This window comes from Pelophylax lessonae, assembly GCF_965119305.1.
Source record: "Pelophylax lessonae genome assembly, chromosome: 1".
Taxonomy (NCBI): domain Eukaryota; kingdom Metazoa; phylum Chordata; class Amphibia; order Anura; family Ranidae; genus Pelophylax; species Pelophylax lessonae.
The window spans coordinates 689,575,232-689,597,208 of NC_138768.1; the positions used below are offsets into that span (position 1 = coordinate 689,575,232).

At 43.3% G+C, this 21,977-nt stretch overlaps 1 protein-coding gene across 1 annotated transcript in view; it reads left to right on the forward strand.

The window, feature by feature from the left end:
• The window catches only part of KLHL2 (kelch like family member 2), a 293,449-nt gene that overhangs the window by 194,213 nt on the left and 77,259 nt on the right, over positions 1-21,977 (forward strand). Inside the window, exon 8 of the mRNA XM_082272572.1 lies at positions 18,207-18,356. Within this exon, the coding sequence (XP_082128698.1) occupies positions 18,207-18,356 (150 nt within the window). The remainder of the gene's footprint in view (positions 1-18,206; positions 18,357-21,977) is intronic.

The following is a 21,977-nucleotide window of genomic DNA, read 5'->3' on the forward strand; positions in this document are numbered from 1 at the left end:
GTACCATCTATGGCCGACTTTAGCAAAAACATCCACATAAGTTGATCTAAATTTACAGTATATGGAGATGGCGCAGAGAGGCATTTTTCTATTGATTAATTAGGGACTGATAAGATACACCTGAATGTAAAGGTGTAGAACAAGGACATGACATACTATGACAAAACACAACTAGCTATTAAAAAAACATATTGCAACAATTAACACACACTAATGCACATACCTTTTTTTACCTATTTTGCAGACTGCTGTTAAGGCTACTGCTGGTGGTGCTACTGCTGCCGGGTATTGCTGGCTGTTACTGCTGCCGGATACTGTTGGTTGGTTCCCGACCCACCATTCCTGAGCATGATCATCATGTAACAGGAGCCGCGCTTGAGGAAGCAGAGACAATGCTTTCTGTATAGCGCCTGCTCCTGTCACAGGCAGAGGCGGAGTGCATTTGGTATCACTTTCCCTGTAACAGGATTCGGCGCTATACAGGAAGCACTGGCTCTGCTTCCTATAGTGCTTGCTCTGTTATTTACAGTGATGCTCGGGGATGGCGGATTTGCCGATCCGTCGTCCCAGAGCAGGAGGGAGAGTCTCTAATATTTTCCTGGGCGGGGGGGGGAAATTGTCCTGTTGCCCCCTCCCCCACCCCCCCCCCCCCGGATCTGCCCGTGGCCGGGAGACTGGAGTTCCACGGCCGGTGGGCCACATTGCCTGTGGGTTGGATATGCCTTATCTAATGTTAGTTATTCATTTGAGCCGTATTATTTTTAGGTTATCTATATTCCTCCAGAACCTCTTGGGCATGCTGTCCTTGTTTTTTTTTTTTTTTTTTTTTTTTTATTGCCAGTCTCACTGCCTTCAACATTTCATGTTTAATTATTGTATACAACAAGCAGCTATTTGCTGTAACAAGCCAGACATCATCTACTATTTTACCTTCTTAAGGCATTAATAGGATTAGTCTCCAGAACAGATGTAATTTTAATCAGATTTATTTTTTTTGGGACTTTCTATATGTTATTTTGTCCATCTGGTAAGAGTAGGAGGATTCATTAAATTAAATTACCTGGTTGTAACCTGAAGGCAAAAATGTAGAGAATTAAACAGATTTTAGATTAAGTGTGGCCAAAGCTTTTTTCTCTATTGTCCATCGACAGGCGCAGCCTCATCTCCATGAGCTGAGTGGTTTATGCTCCTCCCATCAGGAGTAGTCTAGGCAGAAAAATTTGAATGTACACACCCTAGGGGCTGTCCCTCCAGGCATAACCCCCACTGCCACAGCCCAGCACATCAGTTTGTTTCTGCCTAGAGAACAAGGACCTAGGTTTCCTGCTGGGACTCAGTCTCAGTTTATTTCTTTTAAACAAATATTAATCTATCAATGTAGAAGACACAGCACAAATGGGCATCACCTCTCCAAACTTCATCCATGACATTTGGATGCTCCATAGGAGAAAAGAACACTACAGGCATTTTACCTTTGTAATTATTTCATAAGTACTAAGTTTTCATATCTCAAAGTTCTCAAATTCTGCCTGTAGGACACCATGAGTTGAGAAATGTGAAGAATTTGTGCTTTGTTTAAATACACTGATATATGTAACATTTATGTTTGCAAATGCAATAAAAAGCATCTTTAAAAAAAGTATTTGAAGAAGTCCCTAAAATCCTTTTTCAATTCCTTTTTTAAGAATATTGAACATTTAGCTGTTCTCGCTGCAATCTTTTTTTCTATTGAAGCACAAACCACCCACACAGTGTTCAGTATTCCTGTTTTCTCTGTAAATACTGCAGTAAACAAATATTTATAGGCCATTCATTGTTGTGGTATGCCAGATAAAAATTTGTGGATTTAACTTGTGTACAGTTGCTGACATTCTCTTGCTGAAGCATGGTGGATTTTAACACCAGTAACAAGTGGTTGAATGCAATTCTGTAAGCTGCAAAATTCTTTCTTCCCTGTGTATGAATTCCATGATGTAATAAGTATATTGAAGTGTTGCACAAAACAAATATGAAATCAGTTTTTAATTGTACATTAACTACATCCACTTGGCACTTATACCCCCTTTCTAACCAGGCCAATTTTCAGCTTTCAGTGCTCACATTTTGAATGACAATTACTCAGTCATGCAACACTGTACCCATATGAAATTTTTGTCCTTTTTTTTTCTATGCAAGTAGGGCTTACTTTTGGTGGTCAATAATCACCACTGTTTTTTTTTTTTTTTTTAGCTCTATAAATGTAAAAAGGCTGAAAATTTTGTTTCGGTATAAAATTAGTACTTTCTCGTAATACATTTTGGCCAAAATTTTTTACTGCTACATATCTTTTGGTAAAAATAACAAAAATCAATGTATATTATTTGGTCTTTGTCATGCTCGGTTGACATTGGTGCGATGAAAGACACTGCATGTGATTCGCACCATTCAGCTGTGCAAATCACATGCAATGTCCATGGGATGTGAATTCAGCCATACAGATTGTATGGCTAAATTCGCATTGAATTCAGGCCAAACTGGTGCAGGACCCTTTTTCTGGTCCGCACCAGAATCGGATCACATAGCTAGTCAACACCTATGCCATCCGATTCCTGTCCGAATTGACAGTTCGCACTGTGATATGCAAACCGATCTGGGGGTGTCATTAACTTTGTATTGACACTCCCAGCGGTTCGCATATGGCAGTGTGAACTGCCTGTGAGTCAGGTGCTATGCAGGAACCCACCGTGGATTCGCAGGGTTTCCTGCATTGCACTAACGTGAACCGAGCCTAAAAGCTATAGAGTCTACAAGCTATGGCGCCAATCGCTGAAAATTGATCACACCTGATCTCACACCTGATTTACTGACAGCTGATCAGCTGATCACATTTCTGGAGACATTAACAAGCAGGACATTACAAATACCCCTCAAATTACCCCTTTTTGGAAAGTAGAAATTCTAAGATATTTAAGAGGCATAGTGAGTTTGAAGTTGTAATTTTTTCCCACAATTCTTTGCAAATATTTTTTTTCCCACAAAATTGTCATATTACCAGGTTGTTTCTCTCACATGGCATATGCATACTTGCAACTACACCCTAAAACACATTCTGCTACTCCTCCTTAGTTTGGCGATACCATGTGTGTGACATTTTTTCACAGCCTGGCCACATACAGATTCCCAACATGCAAGGAGCACCATCAGGTGTTCTAGGGACATCAATTACATATTTAATTTCTTGACTGCATCTTAAACTTTTGAAGGCCCTGGAGTACCAGGACAATGGAAACAATCAAAACATGACCCCATTTTGGAAAGCAAACACCCTAACATATAATCTAGGATGATGCATAATGTGTCTTTTGAACATGTCATTTTTTTTTCCACGTTTTTGGAAAATGTGGAAAGAAAATGAAAAACAATTTTTTTTACACAAAGTTGTCAATTTATAAGATATTTCTAACACATAGCATGTACATAGAAAAAATACACCCCAGAAAACATTTTGCTACTCCTCCGTAGTATGGCAATACCACATGTGTGAGACACTTACACAGCCTGCCCACACACAGAGGCCCAACATGCAGGGAGCACTGTCAGGTGTTCTAGGGACATAAATTACACATCTAACTTCCTGACTACCTTTTACTCTTTTCTGAGGCATTGTAATGACAATGATGGGCACGGATGGGTACTGTAGTGGCATGGATGTTATTCTGGATGAGCACTGATAAAGCATGAATGAGCACTGATGTGACATGGATAATTCACTGATGTGGCAGGAATGAGGCATGGATAAGCACTAATGTGGCATGAATGGGCACAGATGAGCACTGATGTGGTATGGATGAGACCCGGATGAGCACTGATGTGGCACGGATGTGGTATGGAATAAGCACAAACGCCTCTGGGTGCGCGCCCCGGGGGGCACGCAGGAAGCGTGAGTTCAGGAGGATGTCCTAGTATGCCCTCCTAGAACTAGCTGACCGCACTGCAGCCGTCATTTAGCTATGGCCTGGTTGTCAAGTTTTTAAGGGACACAGGAGCATTCAAGTACATTGGGTTATGCAACTGCTTTAAAGAGGTTGGATGTTGGGACACCAAATTTTAAGACAGCCCAGTATAAGCCCTCCCAGCATGTTTTTTGCTAGTATGCGTGGAGAATGGACATCTTCTCTCTTCTAAGAGAAGCAAACTACTACTTCCTTTTTTTTTTTTTTTTTTCAACCTTTCATCAAGATATTTTTCTGCTTGCCAATTTATTCAGTTGTTACAAAGCCAGTAGGAATCATTTTGAACCTCTATAGCTTGGCTGATAATTGGGATAGCTTTTGGAGGCCATACCTAGACCTTGCTGTATAAGCCGGAGCAGCTCATATAGTTTTCTTGAGCTCTGGATTCTAAGATGCTCTCCTAGGTGGTCTCCCTGGTGATGTGTGTGTTAGCTACACAGTGCTTTGAAGGTCCAGGGCCGTGCTGCACCCGCTAGTGGAAGCATATTTCTGAAGCACTCTGGAGAGGTAAAATCCTCTCTGGTATCTGCTTGAAGCCCAACATGGACTACAGTCATCCATCCAGACTGCCATTGGTGAGTAGGTTTGTTCCTGCCTTTGAAGGAGCCCGGCACCCTTACAAGTATATTGCCTCTTTGGGGGTTATGCTGCAAATTCCACACTCTATTGGAGCACTGTGACACCTTTTCAACTTTTGATGCATGTTCCTCCTGAGGCCAGGACACACATTTTTGGTGCTTTTGAGATTTTTTTTAAATCTTTTTCACATTCCTTCCATGGCACAGGCTGCTGAGCACATGCACTTTCTCTGCATTTCTGCTTGACTTCCAGCCAGCTCCCTGCAGGGTCCTTGATATCCATTTTCTGAGTTGACTGCCTCATCCTGTTCAGTCGTTTAGTCTTCTCCGACTCTTCTTGACCTCTTGCACTATAGCGCTCCAGGCTTTTCTGTCCTCCACTGCCTCCCGGAGCTTGCTTAACTTCATGTTCATTGTTTTGATGATATTTATCCATCTTGTTTTCTGTCATCCTCTTCTTTTTCCTTCCATGTTTCCCAGCATCAGTGTATTTTCCAATGAGTCCTCTCTTCGCATTAGGTGGCCAAAGTATTTGAGTTTCAGGATCTGTCCTTCCAGTGAATATTCAGGGTTGCTTTCCTTCAGGATTGACTGATTTGATCTTCATGCAGTCCAAGGAACTTTCAAGAGTGTTTTCCAACACCATAGTTCAAAAGCATCAATTCTTCGGCGTTCAGCCTTCCATATGGTCCAACTTTCACAGCCATAGGTTACTACTGGGAATACCATAGCTTTGACTATGCGGCACTTTGTCGGTAGGGTGATGTCTCTAATTTTCATAATGTTGTCCAAGTTTGCCATTGCTTTCCTCTCAAAAAGCAAGGGTCTCTTAAATTCATGACTATTTTTTTTTTCTATACAAAAACAAGGTTATTTTGAGATAAAGTTTTAAATATACACTCGTGCAAAGTGTCAATCTAAATACAGTACAAAAGAAAGAAAAAAAGAGAACTGGGTTGCCGCAGCTAAAATGGTATAAACAATAGCTTAACAAATACTGTACCATATTTTCTGGCGTATAAGACTACTTTTGAACCTCAAAAAAATCCCCCAAAAATGGGAGGTCGTCTTATACGCCGAGTATAATATCTCCAAGGTAACCTAAGTATAAGTATTACCGGTAGATCATGTAATAGGGGGGTCGTCTTATACGCCCAGTCGTCTTATACGCCGGAAAATACGGTATATACGAATCCAAGGATTGCTGCACTTAAAAAATTTGAGGAAAATTCACATACAAAGTTGTATATCATTCCATGAACTAAAGTTTCGGGCTATAAAGCTTGCGCCCTTCCTTAGGTAGAAACAAACATGAAATAAAAATATCATTACATCCTTTCTTTTGTATAGATACATTTCACAACAGGAATCAATTAGGTATTAAGTAATTAAACAGAATAACATTTTCTCTATCGCTCATTGACAGACGTAGTCTTCTTGATTCTCAAGAGCTGGGTTATGTTGTCTCCGCAGGAGTAGGACTAGGCAGAATGACAAAACGTTCTGGCTCCACCCTAGGGGGCAGTCCCTGAGGGTATATCCTCCCTCTCTCTGCTACAGGGAATCAGTTTTTTTCTGTCTAGTCAGGAGTAAGGACCTAAGTTCCTTGCTGGGATCTTTTGGTCCTGGCAAGACTTTTTTTCTTTAAGAAAAAGACATTTTTTAGGTAGTTTTCTCCAGTGTTTTTTTCCTGTGAGATCTTCAAGCAAAAATGCCGGACTGGGCGACACTTGTGGTCACCCCAGCCGGCCTACGAGCGCGTGCAGACCAGGCATTGCGCTTGGTCGGCCGCGACATATTCAAGTAAGTATGCGGGGCCGGGCGACGGGCTGGATGTGAGATCCAGTGGTCACCCCGGTTTCTGCCTAAAAGCGCGTGCAGACCAGTGCGCTGAGTCGGCCGCGACGGAGTCCCAGTGAAGGGACTGACTTTGCGAGTTAAAAGCTCGCTTGGACGCCAGGACCAGAGAGTCGAGGCGTCCACAAACCCCCACCTCGGTGGAGAGGGTATTATGAAGAGAGGGTGCCTGTCGGTTCGGTATGGTGAGTAAAACGTTCCCTTTTTTCCTCATTTATGAGGCAGTATATATTATGGGCCCCTCCATATATGGTCAGTATATATCTGACACTTACAAGTCCCCCTTGTAATACAGCATGTGTTTGTGGGAAGTGGACTTGGTTCAAGAGCTAACACTCTACCCAGCAGACTGTAACATTACAGCAAACATAGGAGGTATAATCCTACCTTATGTGCAGTGTATCTCTGTAGATCCATATGTCACCTCTCAGCAGAGTGCAGGTGGATGTGCTGGGAAGACGATATCGGCGGTCCGCCGCCATTTTGCCGTAGACCGAATGCATGTATGTCCTCAGGTCACGCCGGCCGCCATGTTTTTGGAGTCTTATGTCTCTTCCATGGGGGCGGCCATGTTTTGTGAGCCCAGCTTCCTCGTGGAGGGCTGGGAACGCCAGAAGGCGTACACAGGGGGCGGAGCCACGCCTTCTGCCCGGGAAAAAGCAAACAGCTCCTTCCAGTCTGTGTAAGACAGACGCTGGCTGCAGTTTGTTGGAAACTGCACTGCATCGGTTGGTGAGCCTTGGGGGTCCCTCTCTCTCTCTCTGGGATCGAGAAGCAGGTACTCTGAGGGGCGCTATTGCGCTAGGGGGAGACACACAAAAAAAAAAAAAAAAAAAAGTTTTTTTGTTTATTGCTGGCAAAAGTGTCCTGTATTAACATGGACCCTGCCACTCATGTATCTCCTCCAGATCCCCTCGAGGGGTCTGCGGGATCCTCCAGCACCCCATTGACAATTGAATCTTTGTCAGCCATTATGGAAACTTTTGTGTCCCGGGTGGAAGTGGCTTGTCAGGGACAGGGCGCAAGAAAGCGACCCCCGCCTAACCCCTTATTATCTGAAACCTCGGATTCAGACTCTGAGGAGAACGTCTATTTGGAGCCAACTTAGATGAGATCATTAAGGATCTCACCGGTGGAAAAAGCACCTTTTTACCGCAAAATTTTAAAGGTAGAGGAACTCGTCAAAGACGAGGGCCTTCTTTTTCTGCTCACAAGAGGTTTTTTCGTCCAGCGGGTGAAAAAACTAAGTCCTCCAAGGTTCCTACAGGAGGCGTCAGGGGTCGTTGGTCGGGCAAGCAAAAGCCCGCCCCCTCCAGACCTGAAGATAAACCATCCAAAGCCTGAAGGTGCGCCCCCACCCATAACTGGGGTGGGGGGACGTCTTCGCCGGTTCCCGGATCCATGGCTTTCCAGAACCCCGGACAAATGGGTTTGCGAAGTCATAAAGTCAGGGTACAAGATCGAGTTTCGATCTCTCCCACCGGCGCGATTCTTCCCTTCCAATATCCGACTATCTCCGGATCGTCTAGAAGATCTGCGGAGAGCAGTCACAGATCTACTACAACAAGGAGTGGTAGTCCACGTTCCTTGGACAGAACGGTTTCAAGGGTTTTATTCAAACCTGTTTACAATACCCAGGAAAGAGGGCAAAGTGCGTCCAATTCTGGACTTAAGAGCACTCAATTCTTTCGTCAACATAAGAAGATTCAGAATGGAGTCCATTCGCACGGTAGCAGCCTTCCTGCATCCAGGGGATGTCCTAGCGTCCATAGACATCAAGGACGCCTATCTTCACATTCCCATTTTCGCAGGACATCAGCGTTTTCTACGCTTTTCCGTAGAAGAGAACCACTATCAGTTTGCGGCGTTACCTTTCGGTCTCGCCACGGCTCCGCGGGTCTTCACAAAAGTGTTGGCCCCAATGTTGGCACTTCTGCGCCAAAGAGGTATATCGATTCTAGGTTACCTAGACGATCTTCTGCTTCATGCAGAGTCTCCTCAGACCTTGCTACAAAACATAGAAATTACTATGATTTCTTTACAGGAATTCGGGTGGCTGGTGAACCAGCAAAAGTCTTTTCTGTTTCCCACCCAGAGGCTCGAATATCTGGGTCTAATTCTAGACACAGTCAGGACAAGAGTGTTTCTTCCGGTAGGGAAACTTCGAAAGATTCAATCAGCAGTCCAGTTGTTACTGTCCAACAGCTGGTCTTCCCTTCGGACTTGCATGAGGGTTCTGGGGTTGATGGTGGCTTCATTCGAAGCAGTCCCATTTGCCCAGTCCCATACCCGAATTCTTCAGCAAGAGATTCTCCTCAGATGGAATCGGAATCCGGAATCCCTGGACAATCAGATACGATTGAACAAACAGACCAGAGAGTCTCTGGTTTGGTGGCTTCGGTCTCCAATGCTCAGCCAGGGAAAGTCATTTCTGCCAATATATTGGACGATAGTGACCACGGATGCCAGTCTATCCGGATGGGGAGGAATTCTCGGTCAATTATCTGCCCAGGGACTTTGGTCCCCGGAAGAATCCAGATTACCGATAAATGTATTAGAACTGAGAGCGATCAGACTTTGTCTGATTCACTGGACCGAGCAGCTCCAGGGCAGCCCGGTTCGGATCCAGTCGGACAATGCCACGGCCGTGGCTTATGTCAATCACCAGGGGGGCACCAAGAGTGTCCGAGCGGCCAAAGAAGTGGCTTGCATTCTTCGCTGGGCGGAACGATTTGTTCCAGCAATCTCTGCGGTGTTCATTCCGGGGGTGGAGAATTGGCAGGCAGATTATCTCAGCCGTCAGACCCTGGATCAGGGGGAATGGTCCCTCCATCCAGACGTTTTCCACCAGTTGTGCCTACGGGGCACCCCGGATGTGGATCTGTTGGCATCACGATTCAACAGGAAAGTTCAGAGATTCGTGGCTCGCTCCCGCGATCCTCTAGCAGAAACCGCAGACGCACTGATCGCCCCGTGGGGGCAATACCAGCTAATATATGCCTTCCCTCCTCTCGCGTTACTGCCAAGACTTCTTCGCAGGGTAGAGGAGGAAGGAATCCCAGTAATCCTGGTAGCTCCGGACTGGCCTCGTCGAGCTTGGTACGCCGACATGGTCAGACTGGTGGCGGACGTCCCGTGGAGACTTCCTCTCAGAGAGGATCTACTGTCTCAGGGACCGATCTTCCATCCTGCTTTACGATCGCTGGCTTTAACGGCCTGGCTATTGAGACCCAGGTGCTGAAGGACAAAGGTTTGTCAGCTTCAGTTATTCCTACTCTAGTTGAAGCAAGGAAAGCGACTTCCAGAAAGATTTATCATCGCACATGGAAGTCCTACATTGCATGGTGTGAACCTTTGGGGTTCCGTCCTCGGTCTTATTCGATTAGTCGAATATTGGCTTTTCTGCAACAAGGGGTTGAGCAGAAACTGGCCTTGAGTACTATCAAGGGTCAGGTCTCAGCATTAGCCATCTTCTTTCAGAAGCCTTTGGCTACTCATTCCTTGGTGCGGAATTTCATCCAGGGGGTGCGACATCTGGCTCCGCCAGTGCACGCGCCGTTACCCCCCTGGGATCTTAATTTAGTGTTGTCGGTTCTTCAGAAACCTCCCTTTGAAGATATTAGGGAGATTCCTCTACCCACGTTGTCCCAGAAGGTGGCCTTCTTGGTGGCTATTACTTCTGCACGCAGGGTGTCAGAACTGGCCGCATTATCTTGTCGTTCACCATATCTGGTGGTTCATAGAGATAAGGTGGTTCTTCGTCCGAATCCATCCTTCCTACCAAAAGTAGTTTCAGAATTTCATCTGAATGAAGAAATTGTATTACCTTCCCTGTGTCCTAAGCCCAGTCATCCTCGGGAATTTGCTTTGCACTCCTTGGATGTGGTCCGGGCGATCAGGGTATACTTGAAAACGACAGACTCGTTTCGCAAGACGGATTCACTTTTTGTGATCCCGGATGGACCCAAAAAGGGGTTGCCTGCATCTGCCGCGACTATTTCCAAATGGATCAGACAGACGGTGGTACAGGCTTATTCTATTAAGGGTCGGGAGCCCCCGTTCCCTGTTAAGGCGCACTCCACTCGGGCACTTAGTGCGTCATGGGCCTTTCGCCATCAGGCGTCAGTGGTCCAGGTGTGCAAGGCGGCTACCTGGTCGTCGGTGCATACCTTCTCTAAACATTATAAAGTTGATGTAATGGCATCGTCTGATGCCTCATTTGGCCGCAAGGTTTTGCAGGCCGCAATTTGAGGAGACCAGTGGTCTACCTCGAGGGTTTTTTCCGTTGGAAAATTTTTCTTTAGTCTCATTCTTTGTTTATAATGAGCCTTTAAAACTTCTAGTTTGGCACCGGTTGGGCCTACTAGATTGGATTTGATTTTGTCAATCCCACCCCTCATTTGTGGCACTGCTTCTGGATGTCCCAGCTCTTGAGAATCAAGAAGACTACGTCTGTCAATGAGCGATAGAGAAAAATGGATTTTTGTAAGAACTTACCGTAAAATCCTTTTCTCTTAAGCTCATTGACAGACGTAGTACCCGCCCCTCTATCATTGAGTTGGGTTGGGTTAATTTCTCTGTACTGCTTTAAACAGAACTGATTCCCTGTAGCAGAGAGAGGGAGGATATACCCTCAGGGACTGCCCCCTAGGGTGGAGCCAGAACGTTTTGTCATTCTGCCTAGTCCTACTCCTGCGGAGACAACATAACCCAGCTCTTGAGAATCAAGAAGACTACGTCTGTCAATGAGCTTAAGAGAAAAGGATTTTACGGTAAGTTCTTACAAAAATCCATTTTTTTTTTTTTCCAAGTCCATCCTAAATCCCAGAGACACAATTAAACAAGATGTAGTCACTCTCTAACATCCCATAGAAATTAATCCTGTGACAAACTATTGCCAAAAGATAGACGTATAGTTAATGTGCAATAATACCAAAGGTATATATTTATATAGAATACCCCTTAGGGTATTCTATTTAATACCTTTTGGTTATTGTTCCACGTCATCTAAAAGATTTATTTATTGTCTGGATATAGTACATCCTGTTCAAATCTACCTCTCTGCTAGAGCTTCTTTTATACTGACTGACTCATTCCTGAGGGTCACTACTGGGGACAACCTGCTTCTCATTCCACTACTTTATATCTATAGGTGTATTGTGAAGCTTATCATTCTAGCCTATGTAATTAACCACTTAAGCCCCGGAAGATTTTACCCCCTTCCTGACCAGGGCCTATTTTGCGATTCGGAACTTCGTGACTTTAAGGGACAATTGTGCAGTCGTGCGACGCTGTACCTAAACAAATTTGACGTCCTTCTTTTCCCACAAACAGAGCTTTCTTTTGGTGGTATTTCATCACCTGTGTGATTTTTTTTTTTTTTTGATCATGCGCTAATAACCAAAAAAAGAGCGTCAATTTTGCAAAAATAATATTTTTCACATTTTTTTTATATGAAATTCCCCAAAAAAAATTTAAAATTCAAAATTTTTTAACATTTTAGGCCAATTTGTTTTATGCTACATATGTTTGGTAAAAAAAATCGCAAAAAGCGTATTTTGATTGGTTTGCACAAGTTATTGCGTTTACTAAGGGAAAGATTTTTATTGTTTTTTTATTTTTTAACTAGTAATGGCGGCGATCTGGGATTTTTTGCGGCGGACAGATCGGACCCTTGACTGACATTTTTGACACTTTTGGTGTTATCAGTGACATTACTACAGTAATCACTATACATATGCACTGTTACTGTAAAAATGACACTGGCAGGGAAGGAGTTAACTTTATTAGAGAAGGAGGGGTTAAGTGTGTCCCTAGGGGCGTGCTTCTAACTGTGATTGGATGTGGCTTGAGGTGTAAGAACAGAGATCAACGGTCCTACATAGCAGAACCGTATGATCTCCATTCTTACACAGGGAAGAATGACAGGCGGCTTTGTTTACATTAGCCGTCTGCCTTTCTCCCGCTGTAACGGACAATTGCGCGGGGGGGTCCGTGAGCGAGCGGGAGCGTGCTCGCTCCCTAGAGCCTCACAGGCTAGCGACGTAGTCCTACGTCGCTTTGCCTGTGAGGTGCTGACGGCCGCAGTAAATAGTCGTGCGGCGGTCGGCAAGTGGTTAAAGTAGGCAAAACTTTTTTTTTTTTTTTTTTTCTTTTTTGGATAGAGTAAGGGAGGGTTATAAGGCCTTCCAGATTTGTATTTATTTTTATTTATTTCATCTGTGTCCCATTTGTGAAAAATAACCTCACTTCCTGTTCCATAGCCAAAACAAGAAGTGGGGGGGAAAATGCCTCCAAAGTGAGGGAATACCTGGGTATCAGAAGGGTCAATAAAATGAGTGTTCCCATCGGAAGTTTTCCCCTCCATTACTGTTCTGGTGTCAACCCAAAGTTTGGTATTTTTCGTTTACTTCCACTTTGGATGAAAGCGGTAAATAGGACAAATAGACTTTAGTTCCACTTTAAGGACAATGTCCCACCTTTCTCTATGAAAGTGCGCTCCACTATATCAGCGTTTTTCTGAACTTTTAAGCATCCACCACTTTGTTTCTCACTTTTGCAAGGCTGCCACTTCGTCTTCTGTTAACACATGGTCAAGTTTTACCAGGTGAATGTTCAGGCTTCTTCTCAGATAATATAAGTGGGTGTGCTCAAAACATGGTGCCGCATTCAGGATAATTTAAGATGTTTAGATTATCAGGCCTCATATGATGCCAGCTTCGTGTGGCTCTGTAAGAGCTCTTCATCTTTTAGGCTCTTCTGTTAATCTAAACCTAATTACAAATCCGAACAGCCACTACAAGATTACCCCCTATGCCACAAAAATCATCAGACATATAAACAGAAGTATAAAATTGCATATAAATCAAAAATAAACATGAGGTTGCCGGCTTGCACCGTAAAGTGCTTTCACTCCACCCCTCAGTAAATAATGCAGCAAAAAAATGCTACGCAACCCACAAATCTTCACTATAAAATAATAAAGTCTAAAGTAGTCAGCTCTTTCACCAAATTATCCATGTGTACCCCCAAATTGTTTGCTTGTCCCAATATCTCCGTCCACTAATATCTTCTATAACTAATCACCAGTGCTAATCATGTATACACCTCCTGTGAACAATATATGCTCACCTCCAGACTAGACCCTAATGGCTAGTTAAGGGTCACATGCGCTTTTACCCCCTTCACAGGCAGAGAACAAAACCGCTTCAAATTCACTCCACCAGTGGGATACATGTCAAAGGGGACACACGCATGTATGACCCCTGACTAGCCAGTGAGCATTTATTCACGGAAGGTATATGCAGGAGTAGCACTGGTGATCAGTTATAGAAGATATTGGGACACGCAAATAATTTGGTGAATGATCTGACTACTTTGGACTTTGTTTTGGACTTTATTATTTTATAGTGAAGGCTTGTGGGTTGTGCGGCATCTTCGATTAACCTATGTTTCTAACCTATTTGTTGGTCTGATTTTGGATGTCCCAATATTCTTGAATACTCCCCTGTCCCTTATTGTACTCCAGGAAAAGGATTTTGAAGGTAATACAAGGTACTTATCCTATTGATATGGCTTATACATGTCCTATACTTCCATAACTGCAAGAATCTTTTATGTTCATAGTTCAACATTATCTCCCTGAAAATAATTGTATACACCCATCTGCGTGACAAAAGGATGAAAATAGCTGCTGAACTTTTTGTTTCCTTAGTAACCTCTCCCCCAATTCCCTGATCAAAGGAGTAGTAGCATGGTAATGAAGAAAGACAACTTTCAGGATGCTTTAAAGCCAGTTTGAGCTCCATGTATTGCAATAAAGCAGCCAGGAACACCTGCCCACATGAACAGTGTAGAAATCAACTATGCTTATGTAACCTGAGCTGCACTTTTGATTAGTGTACTGTTTGGAGGAAGGGGTAATGGATTTCATACTGTGGGAGAGTTGGGCTGCTGCTTTGTGTGAAATAGCCGTGGTCCAGCATTCCAGATTGCTTCAGCATAGGGTATTTGAATTCTTACTGCAGCACAGCACTAGCACTTCATTCCTTACTACAGCATAAATCATTTGGTAAGGTGGGGGGTTGTTTTTCAGGAGCTTGGCTTGGCCCCCCTTAGTTCCAGTGAAGAGAACCCTTAAGGCATCGGCATACAAAGACGTTTTGAACAATTTCATGCTCCTAACTTTGTGGAAACAGTTTGGGGATAGCCCCTTCCTGTTCCAACATGCACAAAACAAGGTCCATAAAGACATGGATGATTGAGTTTGGGGGGGGGGGGGACTTGACTGGCCTGCACAGAGTCCTGACCTTAACCTGATAGAACACCTTTGGGATGAATTGGAGCGGAGACTGCTTGCCAGGCCTTCTCGTCCATCAGTGCCTGACCTCAGAAATGCATTTCTGTAAGAAATGGTCAAACATTCCCATAGACACACTCTTAAAGTGGATGTAAACCCCATTCATGAAATTTGATCTGGGCACATACAGTGTATCTAGGAAAATATTCACAGCGCTTCACTTTTTCCACATTTATTTTACATTTTTGGCCTCGATTATCCGTAAATGAAAGAAGTTTGGAACCACCAAGACTCTTCCTAGAGCGCGCAGCCTAGCCAAACTGAGTGATTGGGAGAGAAGGGCCTTAGGGAGGTGACCAAGAACCCCATGGTCACTCTGACAGAGCTCCAGCGTTTCTCTGTAGAGAGAGAAGTTTCCAGAAGAACAACCATCTCTGCAGCACTCCACTAATCAGGCCTGTGTGGTAGAGTGGCCAGACGGAAGCCACCCCTTAGTAATAGGCACATGACAGGCAACCTGGAGAAAACAAAATTCTCTGGTCTGATGAAACAAAGATTGAACTCTTTGGCCTGAATTGGCAAACGTCATGTTTGGAAGAAACTAGGCACCACCCATCACTTGGCCACTACCATCTCTACAGTGAAGCATGGTGGTGGCAGAATTATGCTGAGGGGATATTTTTCAGTGGCAGGAACTGGGAGACTAGCCCCGATCGAGGAAAAGAGTAATGCAGCAATGTACGAGACATCCTTGATGAAAACCTGCCCCAGAGCGCTCTGGACCTCAGACTGGGGCAAAGGTTCATCTTCTGACAGGACAATGACCCTAAGCACACAGCTAAGATATAACCAAGGAGTGGCAACTGGTCAACTCTGTGAATGTCCTTGAGGGGCTCAACCAGAGCCTAGACTTGAACCCGATTGAACTTCTCTGGAGAGATCTGAAAATGGCTGTACACTGACACTTTGCATCAAACCTGATGGAGCTTGAGAGGTCCTGCAAAGAAGAATGGGAGAAACCTCTCAAAAATAGGTGAGCCAAGCTTGTAGCTTCATACTCAAACAGACTTGAGGCTGTAATTGGTGCCAAAGGTGCTTTAACAAAGTATTGAGCAAAGGCTGTGAATACTTATGTACATGGGATTTTTTTAGTTTTGTATTTTTAATTTGCAAAGATTTCAAACAAACTTCTTCCACCTTGTCATTATGGGGTATTTTTTTTCAAGAATTTTGAGGAAAATAACGAATTTAACCTGGAATAAGGCTTGGACATAACAAAATGTGGAAAAGGTGAAGCTCTGTGAATACTTTACAGGTGCACTGTATATCTGTAGCGTTTACTCTCTTCAAAGCCCTAAGTCCTGCGTCTTTCTGCTGCTCCGTTCCTCTGTTATCAGCATGATAACTTCTGACAAACTCTCAGACACACGAGATAAAAGCAGCTGGAAATTTGTGTCGGGTGAGTGCATAGAGATATATTAGCAGAGAGCTGGTCTATTCACAACACAGCTCTGCATGTTTCTTCCTTTCTCTGCCTATGTGGAGGAGGGGTGTGTGTCTTGCCTCCAATCAGCTGTCACACAGTATATGCCAAGACACCACACCCAGTGCTGGAATAGGAAGAAAAAATTCTAACACGATGTTCACTTTTTAAACAGTGTAGAAAGCTGAAGACAGCAGATCTACAAATAATACTTATGTAGGGAGATTTATTTCATCTCTGTATATCATCTGAGGCTTTTCACTTTACTGGATATATGTGAGGGTTTACATACACTTTAAACCTTGTGGACCGCCTTTCCAAAAGAGTTGAAGCTGTTCTAGCTGCAAAGGGTGGAGCAACTTAATATTGAACCCTACGGACTAAGACTGGGATGCCATTAAAGTTCATGTACGTGTAAAGGCAGGCGTCCCAATACTTTTGGTAATATAGTGTATTACTGTATGTGCAGGACAAGAGTTTTATTGGGATTTAAAGGAGATTTATGGTCAAAAAATACTTTAATTTTAGAATATCAGCATGATGATAGCAATACACAAACAATAGTTATTTTTGACAATTCAAAGTAGGTATACTTGAAAAATCTCCTTTTATGTTGTGAGTGCTGCCTGTGTAGTCATCTCTTTCCACAACCTCTTGGATTCCCTGCATTCTTTGCAGCTTCTCCTCTGCTGTTTACTTTCTATTTCTAAGGACTACATATCCAATGGTACTGTGCTGCCTGCAAGCCGTGATTCCTGTACCACTTCTGTAGTTCAGAAAACAGGCTCCATGAAATATGACACAGCAGTGCCTATAATAAAGTAAATGTGTCGGGATCCTCGCACAGTAAAGGCTTGTGCACACTAAGAAAATTGGGCAAACATTATCATGCGATCTTCTGATAGTGTGTACACAACTTTTGACAGCTTTTTAGACCACCTGAATTAAAATTTCCAAAGGGAATACTCCCAAATTTTTTTCGTACGGAAACAGAATAAACCATTTTCATTTAATGTGTTCCATTTTCGTATGAGAAAAATCAGGAACGAAAGACTGCACATGATCAGCAACAATAAACCACAAAAAAAAAAAAAAAAAACCTTTGTCCTGCGAGAATTGTTATTTCCTTCCTAGGTTTCGACTTGCTGTGAAACAAGGAAAATCAGATGATCATTCACCCGATTTTGTTTTTTCTTTTATAGTGTGTACCCCACTTAAAGTGTACAGTCTCGTTTTAAAAAATAAAATAACAAACATGTTATACTTACCTGCTTTGTGCAGTTGGTTTTGCACAGGACAGCCTGGATCCTTCTCTTCTCGGGTCCCTCGTTCCTGCTCCTGGCCCCTCCCTTCTATTGAGTGCCCCCGCAGCAAGCAGCTTGCTTTGGGGCACCGAGCTGAGCTGCAGCTCCTTGTATCTATTCAGACACGCAGCTGCAGTTCTGCCCTGCCCCCTCTCTTTCCTGATTGGCTAACTGACTTTGACAGCTGTGGGAGCCAATGGCACCACTGCTGTGTCTCAGCCAATCAGGAGGGATAGTCCCAGGCGGCCAAAGGACTCGTAGACATCGCTGGACAGAGATGGGGCTCAGGTAAGTATTTGGGGGTGCCGGGGAGGCTGCTACACCCAGAAGGCTTTTTATCTTAATGCATAGAATGCATTAAGATAAAAATCCTTCTGCCTTTACAACTTCTTTAAGTTTATAAACTTCAAGATTGTTTGCTTAATGGGAGTAGGCTATAAATACAATGTGAACATGAAAATATGAATTTATTTTGACCATAGATTTGCTTTGAGCCCTTGTTTAGTTTGGAAACACCAAAATTATCAAGACAACTTGCCACCAATTGGGGTAGAAATTCTCGATGGTAGGTTTCTTTAATCTATGTGCTGGACAACTCCTCCGCCCTTTCCTGCATCTATTTCTTGTAGGCCATAATCATACCAACACTAACAGCAAGAGGATTCTAAAAATGTGAATGTTTTTGTCTTGCAGAGGGTTGAGGAAGAAGCTCTGGTGAAGAATAGCAGTGCCTGTAAAGATTACCTCATTGAAGCCATGAAGTATCACTTGCTTCCAGGAGATCAGCGAACATTAATTAAAAGTGCTCGCACAAGGCAGAGGACGCCGGTTAGTCTTCCCAAGGTAGGGTTTCACATATGTAGCTATATACAGTATGTACATGCATTCCAACCCTGAACAAAAACATTCCTAAGGACCAGTTTGTTATTCTTGGAGCTGCAAATAGACAATTTTACCCATAGTTATAAAGCAGTAAATGTGACATTCACCATACATTCGTTCCAGGTGAATCAATCACTTTGATTTCAAGCACATGTACTAAGTACACCTGCACTGATTGTTTGTTTTCTTTACCACCTTATCTAACTACCAATAATTTTTAGGTATGTTTTATATACCTCATTCACACTTGCAAATGGGGCTGTGTTCGATCATATGAAGGAACCTTAGCAGAGGTTCTCAGCGATTAGCTGCAGGAGGTAGCCCTATTGAAAACAATGGAAGGCTGACCGCGCCTGCAGTTTTTATTTGAAGTGTTACTAAACCCAGGACCTTTCATTCACTATATCTGATCTCCCACAGTACACAGAACATGTAATCGTTTTAGTAAATATAAACTGCTGAATACCCTTTCAGCAGTATATAGCAGTCTTGTTACGTCTATCAGTATCTGGTTACAGCTTGTAGGAGTTTTTGTTCTACACGGACTGTCCTATGAGGCTGCATGACCCCTGACCCTCCGTCTGGAGAGTGCTGATTGACCTTGTGCTGATCACATGCACCCTCCCAAAAAAAAAAAAAAAAAAAACCTCCCTAGCAATACACATCAAACTGAACATCTGCTGATTGACTCCAAAGGCCCTGTCCTATCAGTAAATGGATTGAGAACAGAAAAGGAGATGATCAGAGAAGTCCAGAGATGCTGGTGGTTAGCCTCCGCCTGTGCCACATCCCTTTTATACTATAGAACAGGGATTCCCAAACTACGGCCCTGCAGTTGTTCAGGAACATCAATTCTGGTCATGCTTAGATATGTATGTGAATGTCAGTTTTACAATGCCTCATGGGATGTGTAGTTCTGCAACAGCTGCAGGGCCGTAGTTTGTGAATCCCTGCTATAGAAGAAAGAAAATTCCCCTTGGTGTTGGGACTTTTAAGGTATTGTATGTTGGATCATGGCAAATTAAAAAAAATATGTAAATCTCTTTATTAATCCATTGAAATATATAAATACTATTATAAAATAGTTACGCATGCAAGTGAAGATACAAAACATGCATAAGATACATAACATTGTGGATACAACACAATAGCAATGAAGTCAAAATGCACCGACTGTGGAGGGTGCAGTGATGAAGTTGTGACTTCCTCCACGTGACACATTTCAGAGAAAGAGCTCTTCTTCATCAGGAGGTATGCGAGTTATCACTGCAAGTCAATCACAAAGCAAGACCTGATAATATTGTATGTATCTTGTTAAAAACAAGGTCTGGTATTTCTGCCTGTCCACCCAATATATGGCACGCTGTATAGAGGATCATTAAAGAGGAAGTAAACCCTCCTCTGCAACTTTTACCTATAGGTAAACCTGTGATAAGACTTACCTATGGGTACTGCTGTAAATATCTCCTAAACATGCACCGTTTAGGAGATATTTACCTTACATGCAGCCAGTGACGTCACTGGCACATGCGCTCCGAAGGAACGGCCGCTGGTGTTGTTCTTTCAGAGCCCCGTGCCGTGACCGTCGGCTCCCGCGCGAGTGTGCGAGTGTGCGGGAGTGACGTCACCGAGGCTCCGGCCTATCAGATGGCCGGATGCCGCGATCCCGGAAGACAGACGACTGGACTTGTCGCCCGTCATACAGGTAAGCGAGCGGCACGGTGGGGGCTCGTTCGAAGGTAAGTATTTCATAATGAGCTAGTATGCGATGCATACTAGCTCATTATGTGTTTCTCTTTCAGGTTGAAAAAAACTATTTTATGGGTTTACAACCTCTTTAACCACCACTTTTACCCCCTTCCTGCCCAGACCAATTTTCAGCTTTCAGCGCTCACACTTTGAATGATAATTACTCAGTCATGCAGCACTGTACCCATTCAAATTTTTTAGAATTTTTTTACACAAATAGAGCTTTCTTTTGATGGTATTTAATCACCACTGGGTTTTTTATTTTTTTGCGATCAAAGTAAAAAAGGAGCGAAAATTTTGAAGAAAAAAAAAAACATTTTGTTTTAGTTCCGATTATATAATTTTTTTTTTTCATAAATATGTGCCAAAATTTATACTGCTACATATCTTTGGTAAAAATAACCCAAATTAGTGGATATTAATTATTCTGCGTGAAAGTTAGAGTCAGGGCTGAAACAACTAATCGATTAATCGACAACTATTTTCACCGATTAGTTGGTTAGCATAGAGAATGCATTATTTGTTTATATATCATGAAATACAGTGCAGCACAAACACAGCTCAGCATACCCCCCTATACATGTCAGTTTACACCAGGGCTCAACAAACCCCGGGCGCCAGGTCGCATTTGCGACTACAATTAGCGACCTGGCGCCTGGGGTGCCCTGCAGAAGGTGTCCTGTCATTTTTGCATGGACTTCTGTGCCGTCCGAAAATTGAGGCCCCGGCTTTTCGGCCTACTTGAGATGAGAGAGGCTTCCAATGGGGAACTGGCGCCCTCTTGTGGTGGCCGGGAGTAATGACTGTTGTTATGACTGTTTCCACTGCCTGTTTGTTCTCAATGCATTACCATCTCCCTGTCCAGTTAGTTACCTTTGACAGGGAGTGTGGTTATTATTATTAATTTAATTTATTTTTTAAATGTAAAAAAAATAAATACAATTTTTTTCTTTTTTTTTTAATTAAAAAAAATAACATTTTTTTTCCAATTATTATTAAAAAAAATTATATATATAATCTCTTTTTTTTTTTTTTGTTTTCCTCATCGCCATGCCACAGCCGAAGGCCCCTTTCACACGGGCTGTCTGATCAGGTCCGCCTGTCAGTTTTTCAGGCAGACCTGATCGGACCCTTCATTCTCCTCTATGGAGCAGTAATCTGCCGCCATCTGATCCTGTCCGCCAAAAGCAGACGGATGGTGGCTCTATTTTCTATCCATCCCGTGGATCGGATCAGATGGCATTGGATGGAAAGAGACAGACAGCCTGTTTTCATCCAATTGCGCTATAGAGGAGAGTGGGGTTCTAGTCGTATTTATGTGTAAATTTAGTATCCGTTTTATTAAATAAAGCTTGGTTGTTAGTTTAAAAAAAAACTGGCTCCTAACTCTTTTAGCTGGCTCCTAGATTTCAGGAAAATTTGTCAAGCCCTGGTTTACGCAGTGCAGCACCCCCCCCCCCCCCCCCCCAGACATGTCAGTATACACAGTGCAGCACACATACAGCTTAGTATACCCTCCTTACAACCGTCCAGATTTGACGGATCGGATGTCAGCGGACATGTCTCTGCTGACATCCGATGCACCATAGAGATGCATTGGGTGACAGTTCAGATCCGCCAAAAATCTGACAGGCGGATCTGAACGGTCCGCCTGTGTGAAAGGGGCCTTAAGGTTTTTTTAATTTTATCCGATTAATCGAAACAATAATCGGCCAACTAATCAATTATGGAAATAATAGATGCAGCCCTAGTTAGTCTACAAGCTATGGTGCCAATCATTGAAAATTATAAGATCATAACTTTATGCCATTGTCTTCTTTCTTAACAATCCTC